This window comes from Oculina patagonica, chromosome 10 (assembly GCF_052425735.1).
Source record: "Oculina patagonica isolate OP01 chromosome 10, crgOcupat, whole genome shotgun sequence".
Taxonomy (NCBI): Eukaryota; Metazoa; Cnidaria; class Anthozoa; order Scleractinia; family Oculinidae; genus Oculina; species Oculina patagonica.
The window spans coordinates 17,397,058-17,419,866 of record NC_135767.1 but is presented as its reverse complement, the minus strand read 5'-3'; the positions used below and the strand labels follow the sequence as shown (position 1 = coordinate 17,419,866).

General features: G+C 39.0%; 2 protein-coding genes across 2 annotated transcripts in view; one reads left to right on the top strand and one right to left on the bottom strand.

Moving 5' to 3' along the window:
- The window catches only part of LOC144628981 (CUB and sushi domain-containing protein 3-like), a 732,439-nt gene that overhangs the window by 521,950 nt on the left and 187,680 nt on the right, over nucleotides 1-22,809 (top strand). The gene's annotated exons all lie outside the window — the stretch shown is intronic.
- Nucleotides 1-22,809, bottom strand: part of LOC144628752 (protein bark beetle-like) — a 58,323-nt gene that overhangs the window by 5,563 nt on the left and 29,951 nt on the right. Inside the window, exons 24-38 of the mRNA XM_078486872.1 lie at nucleotides 22,070-22,229; nucleotides 21,133-21,394; nucleotides 20,212-20,239; nucleotides 19,738-19,907; nucleotides 10,831-10,973; nucleotides 10,166-10,309; nucleotides 9,548-9,743; nucleotides 8,435-8,583; nucleotides 7,661-7,855; nucleotides 7,412-7,569; nucleotides 6,878-6,995; nucleotides 6,466-6,555; nucleotides 3,731-3,826; nucleotides 1,081-1,170; nucleotides 515-667 (exon numbers count right to left, since the gene is read on the bottom strand). Of these exons, the coding sequence (XP_078342998.1) occupies nucleotides 515-667; nucleotides 1,081-1,170; nucleotides 3,731-3,826; nucleotides 6,466-6,555; nucleotides 6,878-6,995; nucleotides 7,412-7,569; nucleotides 7,661-7,855; nucleotides 8,435-8,583; nucleotides 9,548-9,743; nucleotides 10,166-10,309; nucleotides 10,831-10,973; nucleotides 19,738-19,907; nucleotides 20,212-20,239; nucleotides 21,133-21,394; nucleotides 22,070-22,229 (2,152 nt within the window). The remainder of the gene's footprint in view (nucleotides 1-514; nucleotides 668-1,080; nucleotides 1,171-3,730; nucleotides 3,827-6,465; nucleotides 6,556-6,877; nucleotides 6,996-7,411; nucleotides 7,570-7,660; nucleotides 7,856-8,434; nucleotides 8,584-9,547; nucleotides 9,744-10,165; nucleotides 10,310-10,830; nucleotides 10,974-19,737; nucleotides 19,908-20,211; nucleotides 20,240-21,132; nucleotides 21,395-22,069; nucleotides 22,230-22,809) is intronic.

The following is a 22,809-nucleotide window of genomic DNA, read 5'->3' as shown; positions in this document are numbered from 1 at the left end:
AAAAATTTATACACACTTGATTGTTTTAAAATTTTGGATTCTGCTAAATCCGTTTATTTTCTTAAATTAAAAGAGGCTCTTTACATTAACAGTTTAAACCCAGATTTAAACACTCAAGTGCAGCATATCAACACCTTTTTATTTTAATCTTTTGTTCTATTAGTAACGGTCTATAGCTCACACTGTGAGTAATTACTGTTCTGGACAGTACCAGTACCAGTACCAGTACCGTTATCTTTTGTTATTGTAATTTTACTTTGTATAATTTCTATTTTTGTATTTGTAGCTTGGGTATATATATAGCCCTAGATTTTAAATTCTCAATAAACTGAAGATGGCATGAGTCATGCCGAAACATGTCTTTAAAAATTGTTTCGTGTTTTTAAAATTAGTCATTTTACTAGTGCTAACAAGGAAATATGGAAATTTCAGAACATCAATACATTTTCATAAATATAAATATGAACAAATGCATCAAGTTCTAGTTAGGAAAACGTGCCAAGAAGACTCGTACCAGAGCAATGGTCGAGAGAGCCACAGGAGAACTGGGTACAGTCTTTACCAGTCCACTCCTTGTGACATTTACATACGTCATAGTCAATACAGATGCCTCGTCCAGAGCAGTCAGAGACATTGAAGCAAGTTGGAATAATGCTACAATCACGGCCTATAAAGAGAAAAAAGATAAATAAACTAAATGATGTATAAGACAAATGCCCCACTGTTTACTGACCACGCAGTCGTTTTTTGAGGCGATCCTTTTTATGGGCCGATCGCGTCTTCTTCTTGTTTTATGTAAAAAAAGAACACCAAGTACAAGCAGTCTGGTTTTCCTTATAGAGTGAGGACGTGACTTTAAACGCCGCGCAGTGCGTTGTTTAGTTCTCTTTGAATAGACCATATTCGTATTCTCGGTATTGGACTGGAACTAGCTTGCAATGGAGGCTCATGCAGGGGGAATATCATTAAAAACAGCTTCATGTCATTTGCATTTGAAAAGATTACCCGCATTAGCCTCCATTGCAAGCTAGTTCCAGTCCAATACCGAGAATACGAATAAGGCCTATTGAAAAAGCTTACCAATATATCCGTCATGACAGCGACATTGATCTGTCTTGTGACATATCCCGTTGGAAGGACTCGTGCAGTTATTGACGTTAAAGCACGTGGCTACAATGTAATGTTAAAATTGATTAGGGAAATAAAATTGATGTTAAAGGTATGCCAAGCCATATATGTTTATAAAATAATTAAGATAGTACGCGTGCTCTCATTGGTCGATAGGTAAGTTTAGATGAGAGTATGTATACGCGGTTGTGACGTCACGCTTTCTGCAGCTTTCTCTTCCCATATGAGCCCGCGGAAGAAAGGCGAAAGAAAGAAGCCTCGATGATTGTGAGCTAGACGAGCTCGTGGAGGGAGCTCAAGCGAACTACAAAATATTCAACAAAATACGCAGTAAACATTTTTCAAGTAAATTTTTGCATTTAAGTACTACAATAAGATTCCCTTTAAGACATTCTTTATTAGAAAAAATTATACGTAAACACACACGAAACTATATGCTACAAACTTTAAATCTTTAAGCTTAAATTCAAACTTTGCACGGCTGATCGGTTGCCGTCTTTTTGCCGTCAAATCTGCTTAAAATGACGCTTAAAATGTATTTTCTCTGAGACGTTCTCAGCGTAAAAATTCTACTGTTACGTTGGCACAAATAGTCGTGAACTTTTGTCATTCAAAATGGGCTTCGAGAAGTGGAAAGAATGGAGATATTTGTCAGAAAACCAAAGCAGAATTTGTTGTCTATCTGAGGTTTATTCTACGCTTGGAGCACATTACAAAGACGGAGGAAACGGCAGCAGAAGAAACTGGACTCGTTTAGATCGCTATCTGAACAATTTACCTTACAATTAAGCTTAAGGCATACCATTGCTACCGACCTCGCTAGATCCGCTGCTTGTGCTATGCTTCCTAATTATCCAGCAAAACTTTACAAGGCACGATGAGACTTTTCAACCATGTCATCGGGCTGCCAAATTATTCAGGCAAGTTCTCTTCACTTTCAAGAGCGATCAAGCACAGTGACATTCATTTCCAGTTTTAATTAACTCCTCATCTTGAAGTTCTTTCCTTACAGAGCCTATTTTTTTTGCATTTCTTTTAGTTTTTGCCAAACGTTCCGTATTTTCCTGCAAGATTTACGTGAATCGCTTTCATCGACAGAGCGCTACTTCCCACACATTTTTGAACTCTATTAACACGAATTTTGATTGGTTCATGTGTTGTCAAATGTGCGTTTTTAGAAAATCTATTTCAATTAAGAAGTAAATAAACCAAATCCCCGGCTTCATTTGTCAAATTGTTTTTGAGAATATTTCATAAAAGCAATAGATAGTAATTGTTAATTATTTAAGCAATAGAGGATTTTTTCCGTGTTTACATAGCCTCATTTTAACACTCGTGTGGTTGGGAGAATTCTCGAAAGTTTTGCAAGCCCTCGACTGCGTCTCGGGCCTGCAGAACTGTCTCGAATTTTCCTAACCCCTTCGTGTTTAGATGAGGCTATGTAAACACGAAAAAAGTCCTCTATTGCTTAAATAATTAACAATTACTCCACGAACGCGCTACGTTCCACGTAGCGCCGAGTTGGCTATAACGATCACATATCCAACAAGTGCAATTGGAATAATTGTTTTATTAAAAACGCCCAAAGAATTGCAAAATTTGAGCTCCCCAGCTGTTTTCGTTGACGCGTATCGGCTAAGGTGTGCCCTCGCACGCTAAGCATGTTGTGCTATATTGCACGCTAAGCGTGTTGTGTTGATTTACACACTAACCGTGTTGTCGCACGCTAGCTTTTGTTTTCAAACCTTAACACGCTTCTTTGTTTGACTGCATTGTTCGTATGCGCACGCCTTATTGTTATACGAAACAAGGGAATTTCCTAATGAAGTGTGTTCTTGAACACGCTTTAAGCGTGCTAAAACCAATTTCTTTTGTTTTAAAGCGGAAGCGTGCCGTGAGCGTGCTATCACCTTTGTCCCTGTTTTCCCGTGGAGGGTCATATATTGTTGTCAATGGTATATGAGCTCATATACCATTGCTTGTTAACCAATCAAAACTCAGGAATTGCAATATACCATTGCTAGTTTTTAACAATGAGCAGTGTATCTGTTATGATGTTTGTGGCGAGAGCAAAGGGTAGGGCATAGAACGACACATACATCAGTATGGAGGCTGGCGATCAAACCCTCGTTTTGGTGCTGTCGTTCTTAGTCGTTTCTGCGCTATATAGGAGCTATATTACGAGGATTTTGCAGATTTTGGCCTAAACTGTTCTGAAATTAGAAGTAGGCTACTAAACGCATAAAAAACATTATCTTTGAATATCTAAAGGAAGATATAACTTAAATTTGCCGTTAGAAATCAAGCTACGGCTATAAATATCGTTTTTTTGAAGACGCGTAGAAACAACTTGAAAAAAGTTAGCCTTACTCTTTCAAGTTGCAATCCGTTTCCGTCCGTAGCCAAAGACGCTTGTTAACAATGTCAGTGCTTTAATAAAGCATTTTTTAATAAAAGGACTATTACTTTTAGCTTTCATGCATCACAAATATAAATTTTGGCTGTTTAAAAGTCTAAAAAAATCCGTGACATAGTCCCTTTAAATAGGTGTGTGATGTAAGGTGAAAAAGTAAGACGTACAGTATTCATTAATTGAACATACCCTTATGTTCGCAAGTAAAGCCTTCCCAGCCATCATCGCATTCACAAAATCCTTTTACACATTTTCCATGCTCTGTTGAGCAGTCTGTGCAGTTACCTGGTTAAAAGAAATATTTATTGAAGACTCGAAGCTGATACAATATATCATAGGTATATTTTGTTCCAAGTTTATAATACGTGTTAGTAGAAACTCAGCTGTGTTCTATTGGAAATCCGCGAATCTGATTGGTTCTCCCAATGTTTTCTATCGGCGATTAGCATAACCACACTGACCTACTATTGGTAATCGCGCAATCTGATTGGCTACACAGGTGCCTACTATCGATCCGTAGACGGCTCTCGGAGCACGCGCTTAGTCTTCGCTGAATTTTATCAATCAAAACCTTCAATAAATGAATTCTAGCGATATTTTGAGTTTAATAGATCGGTCAGTGGGTTACAATTAGACGGCTCGCTCTCGGTTTCTACCGGCATTTGATAGTTGACTCGGGGCTTCGCCCCTCGCCAACTATTTAAGTGGCAGTTTCTCTTAAAGCGGTCCATCGCATTTCGGGTCGGAAAATAGTTTTCTCTCAAACTTTGCCCAGTGAACTATCTTAGGTTGTAAGTAAATGCAACGACTCTAGTTTTTTGAAATACATTAAAATATATATTTTTAGAGCTCTCAACAGTGAAGGCTGCAAAAGGCCTAATTTTGAGCTTGGCCAGAACGAGAAATTTCATAAGTTGACGAGCTCGCCGCTCAAAAATAACCAAATGCATCAAATTATTATTATTATTCCTAAGTTAAGTGGTTCTTCAAAGGTTGGAAACGCATGTTAATTTTGATATATTTTGATTTACGGGTCCGTGAAAATTTAAATAACAGCAACCGTTAGATCGCTTTTTGTAAACATGCAAAAGTATGGTGTCTTCGCCGGCCTTTATTTCACGAGTCCAGACCAGACTATTCTAAATTCCAACTGAATTCTACTAAACAGATGTTAGGAAGCATAGAAATATAAAAATACCTTGCACTTTTTATCTTCCTTTACCACAGTGACTTCGAACATTTCGTGCTTATGCGAGTATTTCATACACATTATGCAAATGAGCTTACTTACTCGCATAAGCACAAATTGATCGAAGTCGCTGTGGCAAAGGAAGATAAAAAGTGCAAGGTATTTTTATATTTCTATGCTTCCTAACATCTGTTTAGTAGGATTCAGTTGGAATTTAGAATAGTCTGGTCTGGACTCGTGAAATAAAGGCCTGCGAAGACACCATACTTTTGCATGTTTACAAAAAGCGATCTAACGGTTGCTGTTATTTAAATTTTCACGAACCCGTAAATCAAAATATATCAAAATTAGCATGCGTTTCCAACCTTTGAAGAACCACTTAACTTAGGAATAATAAATATAATTTGGTGCGTTTGGTTGTTTTTGAGCGGCGAGCTCGTCAACTTATGAAATTTCTCGTTCTGGCCAAGCTCAAAATAGGCCATTTGCAGCCTTCACTGTCGAGAGCTCTAAAAAATATATTTTAACGTATTTCCAAAAACTAAAGTCGTTGCATTTACTTACAACCTAAGATAGTTCATTGGGCAAAGTTTGAGAGAAAACTATTTTCCGACCCGAAATGCGATAGACCGCTTTAAGAGAAACTGCCACTTAACAATTATTCGCCTTAGGCGAAGTGATTATTGTTGAATAATCCCCGAGACGAAGTCGAGGGGATTATTCAACAATAATCACTTCGCCTAAGGCGAATAATTGTTTTAGTATAATTTTTAGAGGTGATCATCAAGAACTTAAAAAAATAACGATAGCAAACAAGAAAACAGCAAACAAAAGTGTTCGCTTGCATACGGTGTAAACCAGTTTAATTCATCGATTGCAATCAGAATTTATTTAGTTAAAGCAATAAAACGGAACAAAACAAACACTATGAGAAAGATAGATGTCCGGTACCTTTGTATGATTGTTGTTGACTTCTAAGCGAATGTGGGAATCCTCTCGAAAATGAGTAGCTCCGGTGAGAAGAGAACTAAATAATGTTTGCTCAATCGATCTGTCTGCGTTTCTCATCGATCGCCAAAACCGCCGTGTTTACGATCATTTCTAATGCCTTGAGAACCATCTCTTGAAAATATTTTCGGTCCAAAAGCCTTGGTAGTTAATTTGAAAAATTCCCAGCGTTTAAAATATCCAGGACTTGAACTGGTTTCTTTCAAATCAAAGAAACTTTCATTCAGCAAATGCGGCCAATGTTTACTTGCCTGGAGGTGGCATGGCTTAGTATCCAAGCCTCCAAAGCTATAATCACCTCGCGCGGGGTGACTATAGCCTCATAACCCGAGCTTCTCGACCAATCAGAATGCTTCAATTCTTATAATCACCCCTGAAATTATACTAACAGCCGATAGAAACCTCGAGCTCGCCGTCTAATTGTTAAATAGAAAACAGTCGCGCGCGCGTAGCACTTTAAGCGGTAAATTTTCTTGATTTTTGTTATCAAAGTGCACAAGATTGTAGGTTTTGGACTGCAATCCTTAAGAGTTTCTATTAAAACAATTAGACTACTCGCCCTCATTTTCTATGAGCGATAGTCAACTCGGCTGCGCCTCGTTGACTATTCGCTCATAGAAAACTCGGGCTCGTAGTCTAATTGTTAATTGAAATCTGTATGAGTGGAATACCAATCCTTCTGGTTTGCTGTTGGACATGTATAAATTTCACGTGCAATACTACCTACCAAATTCGCAGCTGTCACCAGACCAACCAATCATACATTGACACGTGGAGTTGACACATCTTCCCTTCCCCGAACACTCATCCGGACAGTCTGAAAGTCAGCAACCGAAAAAAAACACACACATTTACATCAAAAAATAAGTGACTAAATCGAATGAGACTTGCTTAAGCGTGATAACTGGTACATCTTATTTGAGTTTCTGACTCCTAAATGGGCCAAGAAAACAGCCTTTCAACTTATCAAAATTTGGGCCGGTCATTGGCAATGTACTGGCAAAACATCCACCAAATACAAGCCAAACTGGTTTTTGCTGCTGTTTTTCTTGTCGTCTTTGTTGTTGTTGTTGTTGTTGTTGTTGTTGTTGTTGTTGCGTCGGTGGTAGTGGTACTGGCGACTTTGTTTTTCTACTTACCTTGCTTCAGAGTCTCTTGGTCAGTCAATGACGTGTCATTTGTGACGGCTACGTCAAAGATACAGCTCTTTAACATTGCATCTGAGAGTCCAAGCGACGAACATGCTGCAGTGGCTTTCTGAATTGTAATGTAAAATGTACATACCAGAAACTAAATTAATAGCTCGACTACAAAAGCTAGAAGGAACCTTTTCTTTGTTTTCAATAGCAACTCCACTTTGACCTTATGGTTAGTGCGCTCGATCCGGGTTCGAGCCCTGGCCGCGGTCATTGCGTTTTGTTATTGGCCAAGACACTTTACTTGTAGTGCCTCTACCAGCGAATTTTATGCTGGTGGTAACCCCGCAATGGGATAGCATCCCATCAAGTGGTGGTGGTGGTGGTTATGTCCTCCGCCCCCACCTCCCGGGCAGCTTGCCATGCTGGCTTTACTATTAAAGAGCCAATCGTTTTTAACATGTGCGATAAGTTTAAAACATTTTATTACAAATAAAGACTATCAGTAGATTGAAGGAGGTACAACAAGCACCATACCGCTACGATGACGTCATTGATACCATCTAAAGAATACACAGGAACAAAATTAGGATCACTATATGACGAGTCCATGACGTCATCACTGTGAAAGTTGGATGAATTCCACGACCATGTTCCTCGCAGGCCCGAGTTACTGTGGACAGCGGTTATACGCCCTAAAGACAAAGAACAAAGTTCTTACTGTGAAAAGAATTTTGAAAATGATTGCATTTAAAACTTCAATTAGTAATATTACGCTACACTTACAAGAATCAGCGAACTGAATAGGATCGTTATATTGCTCTCCATCAGGACCCTTCAAGTCATTGGACGGTTCATTATCCATTACTCCACAGAGTCCCTCTGTGTGGCCTTTAAACGCTAATGTCGGTGTAAAAAGCACATTGAGGTACTGGCGGCCCATTACGTGACTGTGACGTATGTCAGCTGTTACTGTGAAACCTGAAACAGGAAAAAAATAATTTTAGAATAAAAGACATCGGTAATGTGAAGTTCTTTGCTCCCCTTTATCTCAACGGGCTCGAAAGAATGTAAGTACAACATGTAGAAAAATAATCTGGTTTAATTGTCATAAATGAAATGCTGTAATTTAATCTTACCTGTCCGGCCCTGTAAATATCAGTCACTAAAGTTTGATGACCAAAACAATTTCGCAAAAATTTGCGTTACTTCCGATCGCTACGAAATTTGGCAGAAAGCGTGACAACGCTATTACCCAATCTCCCCGCAAATTTGATCTACAACACTTGAATGTGGCCTACACGACGTATTTTCCGATTTGGTGAAATGTAAATTCAAAATGGCGTCGGACGCAAAGCTTTTGCGAATGGCGGTTTTTAGGGCAGAGAGAGCTAAAGAAGGCAGTAATAATGGGATGTCTGTTGATCTTGATCGTCAACTGCGAAAAACAAGCGATGAATCGATCGAAATCGTGGTAAGAGTTGTGTAATGCTCTTTCATATCACGGTCTGTGATTTCAGCGGAGTTGACAAAACTGTGCCATCAAGAATTTCCACAAACCTGTCTCGTATTGTAGAGATATGAGCACAATTCCTGTCTCGTCCGATTGTGAACTGAAAGTCTTCTCGATATCCATAAAAACAGTTCCATTATTAAGTTTTATCTTCTGCCCAACATATGCTATTATATTTACCAGCCTTCCATCGATTCTGTTAAAATAAAAAATAATTAAAAGACCGCGGTTCCACATGTTTCTATAAAAGTGAAATTGTTAAATGCTAATTGGTTCAGTTTAAACCAATGCAAAATAAAACAATTTTGTGTACAACTACTCCAATCAGACCAATCACACGAGCTTTATATAGTTCAACTGCTTCGCGTAAGAAAAATAAATCTTAAGCTCCACTGACTTAAATTAATTTATTTATGACTCGGCTGGAGATTTTCGGGTGTGTCTAAACAGGTGATAATTCCAAATTTCTGCCTTATCATAAACTTCTGTTCTACTATCATCATCGCCGTCGTCGTCGTTGTCGTCGTCATCATTATCATCGTCACCATTTATTTGTTATTATTTATTGTTATTTAGCATTTGTATTATGTTATTAAATTCATAACCATTACTTGATTACAAATGCTTATACAAATGCTTGTATCTCTGCAATGCTAGACTTAATTGTTATAAACACTCTTTATTTATTAGAATAGTTAAGCTGTGGAATAATTTACCAAGAGACGTAGTGGAGGCTGATAGCCTCCAACTTTTTAAATTAAAGCCTCAATTATACCTAAATTTTTAAATTTTTAGTTAAGAATCTTTTTAATTTTTAATTAAGGATTTTAGTTTTTATATATTTTCTGCATTTTTGTATTATTTTAGGGAGTTTTTATAGAGGGTTAAACTCATAACTTCTTTTTCTAGACGCCTTTTTTTTCTTCTTCTTCTTCTTTTTTCTTTTTCTTTTTTTTTCTTTTTGTATTTACTTGTGACTGCGTCTTGAATAAAGAATGTATGTATGTATGTATGTATGTATGTATGTATGTATGTATGTATGTACAACAGCAAGAAATAATTGGATTTAAAACCTGCCTATAGTTGAACGGAGACAAAAATAGTACGGACGAAGTAAACAAGGTTTTTAAATCACCAATGATCGTAACAATTATAATTACCGTAGTTTTGGAAATTCTTGATTGTCACTCGTGTTAACAGTCATGATTGACAGCACACTCTGCCCCGCCTTTACAGCCAAGCCTCCTGTCAGAGACGCTCGCTGGTAAGCAAAGAAACGAAACTGCATTCCAAAGTCATTGAAGAGAGATTTACAGCCCCAGAATTCCCCAATGCCGAAGTAATCATATTCGATTCCTGTAAAGAAAACGTAGAAGAAAGAAGAAGAAAGACTTTATTAAAGTGTCAATAGTATTTAACATAAAAAAACTAATTGGGGACACTTTTAATACATTAAAATAATCTTAGCTACATAAAGTCAAAATTATTACTGTTTTTAAAACTGTTAACCTTTTGCTTTCTCCCCATCACTATAATCTAATTTGTTCCAAAGATGGGGCCCACAATAGTCTATCGTAAAGAGTGTTTTCCAAAATGTACTTTGGGAAAACGTGGAATATTAAAATCAGCGTTCCTCAGACTATATCGTTTCGGAGCTGTGTTTATACATCCGCACCACAAATCCCACTAGGTTCCCAAGGGGAGCTGAAATCATTTTCTCAAAGCAATGATAACAGTTACGACAACATTTCGTTTTAGTAAGGAAGCGTACAGCTCACCGTCTAGTGTTTCTAGATGAGGTTCGCCCCAGTTCCTCTGGGGCAGCCTTCTATCACAGCAAGTTCCAGTCCACCTGGCCGAGCAAGCACAGCGAGATCCGCAGGCTGCCGTAGCTACTGCCACACCATTACCAGAACAGTCCGCTGAAATAAAATGACACAAGTATTTAACCCGGAATATGTTAAGCAAAACAACGACAACGATGACCTTGTTGACCCTGGTTATAAAATAACTTTAAAAAGCGACTATGTCACGGATTTTGCCAGATTTTTGAACAGCCAAAATTTATATTTGTGTCGCGCGGGAAACCTAAAAATAATAGTCCATTTTTAATAAAAATTGCTATATTAGAGCACTGAAACTAAACGAGCATTTTTGGCTGCGGATGGCTCGGATGGAAATGCTTTGCAACTGGAAAAATAAGGCTTACTTTTTCAAGTTGTTTCCGCGCGTCTTCAGAAAATCGATAATTATAGCCGTAGCTTGATTTCTATCCGCAAATTAAGGTTATATCTTTATTTAGATGTTCAAAGAATTTTTTTTATGGGTTAATTTGCCTACCACTAATTTCAGAACAGTTTAGACCAAACATCTGCGAAATCCCCGTGACATAGCTCCTTTAATTTAATTATTGTGATATATTCCGTTTTAATGCAAGCTTCACCTGAACAAGGCTGTATGTCTGGTTGAGAGCAATAAGCTCCTTTCCGTCCCACAACACAGTTCGGCGGTTCACCACACGGTGGATGATCTGGACATTCGTAACGATTGTTTACAATAACTGGTTTCTTTCCATTCCGGCACTCCCTTAAAGTAAGAAAAAGGGATTTAGAGTTAGGTTTAACATCAGGTACGTACGATAACACGGTCGAGGGAAAAAAAGCTATAAAAAAAATCTGAAAAAGAAAAAGAAAGAAACGTGTACCAACTTGTTGCTAACTAAACAACAACAACAGCAACAACAACAATTTATTGAAGTATTCCCATATCGAAACATGGTATTTCTAAATAATTTACCTTGTATTGAAAGATTATATAATTATACTAAGTAAATAATATCGATTGTCGGCTTAACATAGATTCATAAACAAACGCAGCCACAGGTAGTTCTACAGAAAAATGGATCAACGCTGTTAAAAAGTTACAGAACTTTAGGCCCGGTTCAAGCGTCAAACTTTTGAATGTGCCGAACCTAATACCTATTTGGGTCGATCGAAATAATTAAGTTCGGCGGTTGATTCAAACGTCGAATTTTTTCATGTGCCAAACTCATTCTGTGCCCAGAGGAAAACAATGACTTCTCAAGTCGCACACTTTACAAAATGAACTAGAACACTGTTCAGTGGGAGAGCATATCTCTTTGTGGTTTAAACTGTAGAATACAAACAGCAGTTTTTGAAGTACAGCTGTCAGGCTTTGGTCAAATGTCTTTAGTATCAACCAGTTCTGTATTTAACTACTACCTTTAGTTTCCAGTCTTGTTTTTTGTTTCCTTTCATTTAAGAGATATATTCAAAAACAATTTTGTCTTTTATTTGGTAGATTGCACTTAACGGCGGCGATATAGCCTTGTAAATGACAAATTTGGAGAAACATTATTTTGTGGCAGAGTTTACGGATCGATTAGGAGACAGCACTTTGTGATCTTGTCAATAACTGATCTGTCAATACCTCTAGTGTATCATAACAGAAGCAGATTTTTTAATTTAAGGTTTGCTCACAAGTTATGATGGTTTAAATTCACAAATTTGAATTTAATGCCTTTTACCTCTTTCTAAAAGCGCTCTTTTAAAATTCCGCTTCTTTTATGACACACTACAGTTTTCCTAGTTTACCTATCTGCAGTGGCAGGTCACGAAATTCTGTATCCGTGCTGAATTCTCTGCCACAAAATTTTCGGAAAAATCCAAACTTTAAGATTTGCAAAGCTGTCCCGACCAAAACGCGATTTCCAAAGGAGAGATGAATTATGGTAATTATATTCCACGCTTTATTGATAAGAACAATGCGTTTTCAAATAGGGCACGATTGTTTATGAATATTTTTGTGTTTGCTCTGAGTTGCAGAAATATTCAATTTTGTATGAATATTGGCCATAGACTTCCTACAATCTATACTAGGGGTAGTTGACACTAAAAGTGCCCACGGTCTTTTTTTCTCTTTTGATCTTATCTGATTTGAATAAAATGAAAACTTGTTTGTGTTTATTTTTTAGGGTTGTAAATGTGCGCGAAACTGTAGCTTGCGGTTAAGTGTCACGAGGTTGAGTTGCTATCGTAGTTGGGTACAGTGTGAGGCAGTGATGGGCACTGAGAAGTTGAAGATAGCTCAATTTTATTGTAAAATAACAGATGTGACCTCTCACGCGAAAACGTTCCTTAGGACTTGCCGTTTTGACACGGAACGCGCGGCAAGCGAGCGGATGAGAAACGTGTCGATGAGCCCTTCTACACGGATACTGTGAACGGCTACACGGATGTAAATTTTTGTTGCACGGATGAAGTCGAACGGCTACACGGATGTAATTTTTTTCCGCACGGATGAAGTCGAACGGCTGCACGGATGTAAATTTTCTTCGCACGGATGAAGTCGAACGGCTGCACGGATGTAAATTCTCTTCGCACGGATGAAATCAAACGGCCGCACGGATGATAAAAGTTTAAACGGCTTCATTCATAACAAAATAGGAAAACTCCTCTTTCCAACAGCTCCGAATAATATAACAGTATTGCGCAAAAGTAGTGCAAACAAAAAGCGCGAATTTCGTTCTTTGTTTTCCCGCAGTTTCCCGACATTTCTTCGAATTTTCCCAGAATTTTCTCTCGCTAATTCGGGACGAAATTCGCAACGCTTTGAGCGATATTTCGCTAGAACAAAAGCCGATAATTCAACGAATTGTCGTTAGCACAACGACAATTCTCGATCAAAAGCGATAGTTCGGTAGTCCATTAACGAAACAGCTGAGAGCAGTTCGTCTGTCTTGGAATTAGCCCGTGCAACGCAGGACAAACATGAAGCACGTGTGTAATGTCACGCATACCATCGTGTGTGCCATGATTTAAGGCCCCGTCCACACTGACCCGGGTAAATTTGAAAACGCATCTTTTTTCCTCCGGTTAGGCCAACCGTCCACACTGAACCGGCGTTTTAGGTCACCGAAAACGGAGCTTTTCAAAAACGCTTACCAATGAAACGTATCGTTTTCAAATTTACCCGGGTTAATGTGGACGGAAAACATTTACCCGGCGTTTTCAAATTTCTCCGTTTTTTAAATTTACCCGGGTCAGTGTGGACGGGGCCTAAGAACGCAAGTAACCTTAAAGTTCACTCTGTCATTTAGTTTTCTTTTGAAAAATGCAGTTACATGTGTATGGAAGAATCTAAATCGGATACTTGCGTCAGGCGATTGTGTTACATTTGATTTACGCTGGAATTATTCGAAAAGTACGTTTCCGATTACTTTTGACATATGCAAATTTTGCCCAGTTTTACGGCGCCGCTTTCAAAAAGCAAAATTTGTAAAACTTCTCTAAAGCTGTAATTACAATTGATGCCATTATCTGTGTAATTAATGAAGACAGGTTTCATTCAAAAGAATTTGGGTTTTAAGATTCCCTAATCCATTTGCTTGTAACTTAAAACCCGAGACGTCGCGAAACCGCAAAACTTTGATATACCGCACCAAGACGCACGGAGCTTTTAATTTGAAACCTGTGGACAATCTCGTCCCCAGAGCCCGCGTTTCCTTTGACCAGCGGGTCGGGAAACTCAAGGGCTCTGGCAATCTCGTCCCCAGAGGCCGCGATCCTTCTGGTCTGCGCCAGGGATCGGGACCTCTGGGCTATTCTGAAAAGCCGCCACAAAGGCGTCTGAATCTGATTGGCTGTTGAAAAACTTGTTTGTTTCACCACATTATCGACCTCAGAGCTCGTTGAAACAATGAAAACACTTCTGATTGGTCGATCTGTAACGCGCCAAAATTTGAACGTGCGTCGGGATGGTTGTCCTGGCCCCTGCGGAATTGAAGGTCTGTGCTTTATGCAAATCAAAGATTGTGCACGCAATCGTAATTAATATGTGCAGTTTTTGGATGTATTTCTGTTTGGAGACGACATCAACAGTCTCGGAGCAAATTCTTTTTCACTTAAATAAGCATGTTTAATGTATAACGATGTTTAACAACAGAGAATGATCCCAAAACAGCACTAATAACAATCACGTGACACGACCTGAATTTGCATAAAACCGCAGACATGTCTAGTCTCTGGTGAATGAATTAACGGTCAAATGACTTTTTTAATTATTCAGTGGTTGAACATTTTAAAATTAAATATACATTAAGAAGAACTACCTTGCTGATTTTGACTTTACTGGGGCTTTACACGAGCTAAAGCTGTAACATTATTTTTTGCTGAAATTTTCAACAAAATCCTACTGCTAATAATCGTTGCAAGAGCCATTTTTTGTCACTGGAATGTGGAGCGTGCGCAATAAAGTCATCGTAGCGTAGAATCTCCGGCGCACGCGCACAATCAAACCGGAACCAGGATTTCCTGGTTCCGGTTTGGATTCGTCCAGAGCCCTTGAGTTTCCCGACCCGCCGGTCAACGGGAACGCGGGCTCTGGGGACGAGATTGGGGCTCTGGACGAATCCAAACCGGAACCAGGAAATCCTGGTTCCGGTTTGATTGTGCGCGTATGTAGGTTCATTCTAATTTTTATATTTTTATACTATTTTTACATATAGTAAACAGCGCTTTAGAATATTTATAGTTTTAGCGCTATATAAATGTATAAATTATTAAAGTCATTTGACCGATATTTATTCACCAGAGACTAGACATGTCTGCGGTTTTATGCAAATTCAGGTCGTGTCACGTGATTGTTATTAGTGCTGTTTAACATCGTTATACATTAAAAATGCTTATTTAAGTGAAAAAGAATTGCTCCGAGACTGTTGATGTCGTCTCCAAACAGAAATACATCCAAAAACTGCACATATAACGATTGCGTGCACAATCTTTGATTTGCATAAAGCACAGACCTTCAATTCCGCAGGGGCCAGGACAACCATCCCGACGCACGTTCAAATTTTGGCGCGTTACAGATCGACCAATCAGAAGTGTTCTCATTGTTTCAACGAGCTCTGAGGTCGATAATGTGGTGAAACGAACAAGTTTTTCAACAGCCAATCAGATTCAGACGCGTTCGTGGCGGCTTTTCAGAATAGCCCAGAGGTTCCGATCCCTGGCGCAGACCAGAAGGATCGCGGCCTCTGGGGACGAGATTGACCTGTAGATCAAAAGTTTTCCTTCGAATAAGAAAAATGTCGAATGGAGTTGGGGGTTAACAAACTGAAAAAGCAAAGCTGTTCGCCTTTTTCAGCGAGAGAGCGTGTTCGCAGCAACTGGTCGACAGTGTATTCCAACACGAGGTTATTGTTTATCTTCGACCTCAAATCAAAAGCGCTCGAAATTTGCATACTGTCAAGCAACGTAACATTTTCTCGTAACTCGTTTAATTTAACTTAGTTTTTAGTCTTAAACTAAATTTTTATCGATGATCGAATGTTGCATGGAACGGTCGAACGGCTAGTAAATTTCTTCACACGGAACGGCCGCACGGCCCTCAATTTTTCTTACACGATTAGCTTGCACGGCTCGAACGGCATCCCTTTCCGTTCTCACGGCTACTGAACGGCAAACGCGCGGCTAAAAAACTCGACTGCCACGTTAAACTTCTCGCCAAAACACGATCCACAACATGTGCGAGGTGAGAGTTGTGAAGTTATGAGGACGCGTAATCCGGGAAACTGCTTTAACGTCATCATTACCCAAAACCCATAGCGGGCAAGTACTTTTGTTACGTCATCATTACCCGAGAACACCTTGCGGGCAAGCGCTATTGCTACGTTATCATTACCCGATACTATTTGCAGGCAAACCCTATTGTTACGTCATCATTACCCGAGACCACCTTGCACGCTCACTTCAACCAAGTCGAGATTTTTTCTGGCTTCTGACTGTATGCACTGCATTTCCCCCTGTATTTCCTCTGTATTTTCCTTTTGTAACTACTTATACGTGGGGACCACTATAATGCCTCTTCGGGCTTTGGCCTCTGGGCCAAAGCCCTGCGGGGGCAATAAACGTCTAAAGCTAAGTGTTGTTGTAAATTGGTTAAAACTTCTTAAGAGCTCCAACATTTTTTCTTTTTTTTAGAAATCAAAGAACAGGGTAATTTTTCAGAGCCCATACATCCCTTTTGAGTAATCATTTTGTTCACAATCCGTGTCACACGCAAGCACATCAAATCGCGCGTACGCACGCATATTTTTATGATGAAATTATGGGATAAAAACACCGCATTTACATTTTTAGTGAAGATGCTTGTGGCAATTAACAATCGCTGAATCCACGGCATCGTATTCTTGGTTGCTATAGCATCCATTTCGCACGAAAAGATGGCCTCCTTCATCATCGTCCAAATCCGCTGACTAGATCATGAATTGATCGCATTGCAAGTTGTGATAACATCGCTACTCGGTCTCAGACCTCGTTTCTATCCCCCCCCCCCCCCCGGTGCTTACATTGGTTATATCCGCCGTACATTTTATATTGTTATATGTAAATTTTCTGTTCTTTATTTTTCTTTTTCTCCTCGTTCCATGCTTAATTTTTATTTTGCATATTTATATCTGTACATCTCGCACGTGCGAAAAGAAATGTCACATTCTGATTTGTTGTTCGTTTGTAAACTCAAGACTAACCCATGCATCCTGCTTGGGTATAACTTAAGTTAGTCTGTATTGTTTTGGATCATCGAGACGTAAATTTTCTAACTATAGTTAGAGTGAACAGAGAAGCGGTCACATTACCGAAATAGCTAACTATAGTTATCCTGGTCTTAACATTAGGTAGTAGCCGTGATGTGACCACCATTCTTAGTGACAATCGGCCGAGTTCATTTCTACAGGACGGAGGTATTGGGACATCTCTTATTGACTCAAAGAAACGATTTATACAACTTAATATGGGTCTTTTCATCGATGTCCTTTTTCTATGAGTTGTAATTTTTCATAAATTTCTGACCCATATGTAAGAAACGGAAGAAAAAGAGAGTCGATATTTATTTTGTTAACAATGTCGATAGGTAGTTTCGAAAAATCTATGTAAGACGTGTTGCAAATATGGATCTTTCATTTTTTCTTTCAAGTTGATTTTGTCAACGGTAAAGTAATCATTTGTCGAAAAATTGGCACCGAGATACGTGTAATTACTAACAGTGTCGATTTGATCGTTATTGAGGTAGAAAGAATACTTATCAACGTTGGATTTTCGAAATTTAATTGAAATATAACAACTTTAATAACCAGTCTGTGCAGAATTGGAATAGTGTTTAATGCGGTTTGTAAACCTGTTGCTGAGTGGGACATCAATATTAGATCATCAGCATAAAGAAGACAGTTTATATAAGAACCATCAGATAATAAGATGGCATCTGTATTGGCTCAATCTGTAGAGCAGGAATTTCGTTTAGGCAGAGGTTAAAAAGATACCTTCCTGGGACAGTTGTTCAAAGGCTGGATAACGCTACCCGTTGGATAAATCGCTATCCAGTGGCTATCTTAGGGCCTGTTTATATGGAGGAGAGTTGTCCCTGGTAGGAGGGTTACCCTCTCCTCCGAACCATCTTTTGCCGAGCGTTTATATGAGGAAAGTTTTCCCTGTTGACCGAGCCAAAACTTGGCTCTCTCGGTACAAAAGACTGACGAGTATTGTTTTAAAACGGGTAATATGGCGGCCTTATCAGGACGACCAAGACCATTTTTTGGACGAATTTACCGCCGACTTCGATTTCAAGTTATCCGCTATTTGTTTTGGCCGACTGTAGCGTTTACGCATGCTCCGTATGTGTCAACATGTCCCTGGTAGGCGACTCAAAAATAACCAAACTGTTTATATGGAAAAAAGTTGGCTCGCTCCCCAGGGTCACCCTACCTTCAAAGCGAGTGACCCTCCACCCAGGGTCACCCTGCCCCCGAGCCAACTTTGCAATTTCTCATATAAACGGTTCGCAGCTATTTATAAAGAAACGTATGTAAAGCTCTCTCGCCCGGGGTGGCTCGGTATGGAGGGTAACCCTCCTACCAGGGACAACTATCCTCCATATAAACAGGCCCTTAGTATGTTTTGTTGACTCGAGTTTACACCTGTCCACTGGATGGCGATTTATCCGGTGGATAACGTTAACCGTCCTTCGAAAAACAGGGACCTGTTCATTAGTTTCTATAAACTTTCGTGGTTTTTTTGAAAATGGAAATTATCAATGAAGCCAATCTTTGATGTTTCCCAAAATACACCATAATGATCAAATATGACCAAAGTTTAATTTTTTTACTGGTCGCTTAGTCACAAAGGTTACCATAGCAAAGATTGTCGTTTTCTTTTGTTTTCAAACAAGCCTAATTTTCTCGAAACTAGATTGACTCTTGGTATTCATTTTTTGATAGTCAAAGTTTAGTAGACTGACTAACTGTTGACGACATTTTTTAAAAAAACCTGTAAGAGCGTTTTCAAGTAAATCAAGAATGAAGTTTTCAGAAAAATCCCGTTTTAATGTGAAATCGGCGCTTTTAAATTGTTTCGTAGTATTTGAGCGCAATTATTCAAAGTGAAATATAAATACTTACACGATCAAAGACCATTAACTAAAAGTGAGAGAGTTTTTGCTTTAATTTGTTAAATTTTAGACATTTTAACACTAACAGTAAAACAATCACTGTAACAGTAAATTTTATCCAGAAAGAAACAAAAACGGCTCCAAAAGGGCAATATTATTTTGTTTAGTATATCAAGAAGTTTTCGTCCATTTTCCGACGATTCCCGATTTTGGAAGATTTCCGAAGACTACCGAAAATTTCCGAGAACACACAGCACAGGCTCAAAGTTCATGAGTGATTTTATTACCGATTTTCGAAGAGCAGATAAGAATTTACAATGCAAAAAGACTATGCGTTTTTCACGAAAAACCCTCTAAAACGACAATCGTTGCTATGGCAACCTTTGTGACTAAGTGACCAGTAAAAAATTAAACTTTGGTCATATTTGATCATTTTGGTGTATTTTGGCAAAAATCGAACATTGGCTTCCTAGCTAATTTTCATTTTCAAAACGACCACCCTAGGGCTAAAAAAACTACATCGAGCCTCATTAAGGTAGGGTAAAAGATAAGTCTGCGTTCCAGCATTGTGATCGTCCATCAGGCCAGTATAGCTCTTACCTCCGGGTTTTGTAGCATGAAGTGATTCGGATTATTTATACTCCCATCTGGACGGAACGCTTCTTTATCTCAGCGTTAATCCAATCATTTTCCCCGTCATTAACCTTTTATCCTCCTGGGTGAGCTAAGTGCATTGCCCAAACATAAAAGAACATAACACAATGAGCCAGCCAGGACTCAAACCTGGACCGCTCGGTCACATTCCAGGGCACTATAAGGCCACTTCACCTCCTAGAACATATTGAGTGAACGATTTTTTAAACAGACACTAATTAAATTATATACTTACGGAGGACAGTCACAGTTTCCTGCCTTATTAGTTATTCCCATTTTACCGTCAGCACATTCACAAGGGGAAGGGGTGGTTGTGGGATTAGAATAATCCGTGGGAGTGGTAGTAGCCGTAGGAGTGGGAGTAGCCGTTGTCGGTGGTGGAGTTGTGGGACATCCGCAAGCAGGCTAAAAAGAAGCAAGTTAAAAAGTCAAAATTCTCATGATTCGAGTCTCACAGATTAAATTATAAGGAATTTGGTTCTTTTCTCAATTAAGTTGAGTTAATTTAAAATAATAATAATAATAACAGTAATAATAAATAATAATAATATGGAGTAATTTATTTGCGGACTTAATAATTAAAAGATTAAGTGCAAGATTAACAAACAGTAACAAGACGGACGTTAACTACCTAAGAAACCAAATGCTTAAAAAGATATGTCTAACGTATATCGCTAGCAAGTACGATGAAAAAGCAGAATAGCCTTACCTTAAAAATTCCACATGGTAAGCAAAAGCTGAAAACAGAACACAAAAGCATTCGATTGAGTACATTATAATAGTGTCTCAAATTTAGTGTTCAGTCATTTCTGCAACTCCTAAATTGATAGTAAACAGATAGATGACTTAGCTCATGGTTAAGTCTCGCGTGGTCAGTAAATAGAGGGTCCTGAAAGGGGGGAGGGGGTGGGGAATATAAATCCCATTGTTCAGCCCAATTTTGCCCAATCCCGTTTCCCAGCCTATTGTTTTCCCAAATTTTCCCAAATACCAGTTCCAGTTGCTTTGTTGTTTTTGTTTGTGATTCCCAATCCCACTGACTCATATCCCATTCTCCCAATGAAAATTTGCCCAAATCCCAGTTCCCATTTTTCCTCTTCAGGCCCCTCTAAATAGGTGTTCCTCTTTGCCTACTCCATACTCCTATTCAAAAGTTTTAGATTGTTTACCTCCTTTTCATAGTCAAAATACCTGAAGAATTCCATTTGTAAATTGATTATTTTATTTGTAAATTGAATCTTTTGACGCTGTCTATAGACAGATAAATGTCCAAAACCAACAAATATTACAATTTCATTACACAATCTAAATTTGCATTAATACCAGACACTCTAATCATTAGACAGTTGAATAGTACGTCCAAATTTCCGCGCGTAGCAGATTGGCCAATCAAATGCGTTTTCATTATTGCAACCGAAAATCAACAGACTCTGTTCCAGGGTTCCCCAAACTCTTTCTTCTCCGGCGCACATGCGCGAAAGAGCTGTGGAGTCGAGAATGTTAACAAAAAAATCTTTTTTAGTGGGGGAGGGCATTCGTTTAAACTATTCGCGTATTATCGCGACTTATAAAGAGTCTAGTTCATCGAAGTGTCCAAAAAGAGGATAAATGCTGATAATGTTGAACAAACCTTTTTTTGTGCCCTAGACCGCTCAGCTTAGCATTCAAAGCTGGCAACTCATGTTTCACTTTTCCGAAGCCAATCTCTACTTTCCCGACAAGTTCCAATATTCCGCCCTCGATGGATAACTCGTTGGGTTTCTTGTTGTCTTTCTTCAGACATTTGTCGACGCAGGTTGTATAAGCGAGCTTTAGTGTGTAGGGAGCCTCGACACTGACTCGAAGAATTGAGTTATCACCGCTACTTGATAGAGTGCCAGGACTAAGACCAACTGTAGAAAAGAATAAATAAAAATTAATATCCGTCGTGCAGTCTAGGTTTGTAAAACTCGAATATATAATAGAACATAATTGCTGATAAGCGAAATGAATTTTAAAATGCTAAACCCCTCAAAGGTTATTCGTGAAATTGGGAATGAAATTCTACCAGATAAGTGACGTCTTAAGTGGTGACTATGGTAGGTGACACCTAAAATGTCACGACTTGGTGTTAGCTTATGGGGAGGGGGAACACAGGGGAGCCATACAAGCGGCGAAGAGGGTTTTGCGTTGAAGCCCAAATTCGCCATTTGGAGGCTCAATAACAACAACCGACAACAGGTGAGGTAAGTTTACGTTTATTTGACCTTAGACATAGATTACTCGAAATCGGTTTACGATAATAAGACCCTTTCAATATCCCCATACATTTCTTTATTTTTCGAACGTACAAACAGTCACGCCCCTTGTATGGGCCCCCTGTGGGGGGAATTGGTCGCTAACGAGAACTCCATGTTTAGGTGGGCTAAGTTATTCGTACGTTACAGAATAGGCAGTTAATCCAGGCTCAAATGCACGAATTAGTACTCTTTCATGGATGTTATGCTATCCTACTTCGGGTTTTCCCTGTGTTATGAAACGTTGGCCAACAAGTTCCTTAGAAAAGCAAGGCAATAAAAAATACTTACGGTTTTTTTCGAACAATTTGGTGTACCTATTCACCATCTTGTTCAAATATTTCGGCAGAAACGGGACCTTGAGTGTGACTTTAGGAGTGAGTTTAAACTCCCCAGATACTTCAAGTTGAACTCTTGCTTGTTTTTTGTCAATGCGACTTTCAATCCTGTACTGAAAAAAGTAAGTAACAAAAAAGATATGATTCGAGTGAGTTGGTTGGATTTATATACCGTATTTCCTCGTTTTAATCGTTCGGGTGCCTATTTCAAATTTCGGGTTACTTTACGTCGTTGTCATTCTCCATGGTTGGACCAGCTCTATTAGTTAAGCTCTTTTGAGTCCCTCTTCAAGGGTTGGGATGGGTTGCATTCTTTTTTAAAAAAATGTTGATTCTATGTGTTCCTTGATTTGAGGAAGGGCGCTAAAGCGAGGGCGAGTGGTTGATAGTGGAAATACGGCATCACGTTTCTAAAGGTCGGGACACACTAGGCGACAAGTCGCAGCGACAGGTCTCTGCGACAAGTCGCTCCGTGTGTGGTGCTTCGAAACGAGTCGCTGCGACAAGGCACTTGAATTCGTGCGACTAATCGTAGCGACAAAGATTGTCGCAAAAATGCACCATGTCACACGAGGCAACATGTTGCAGCAACTTGTCGCCGTGACATATTGCAGCGACTTGTCGCCTAGTGTACATGTGCCCCGACCTTAAGGTACCATAACGTATACGAAAAAACTATATAACTATCTTTTT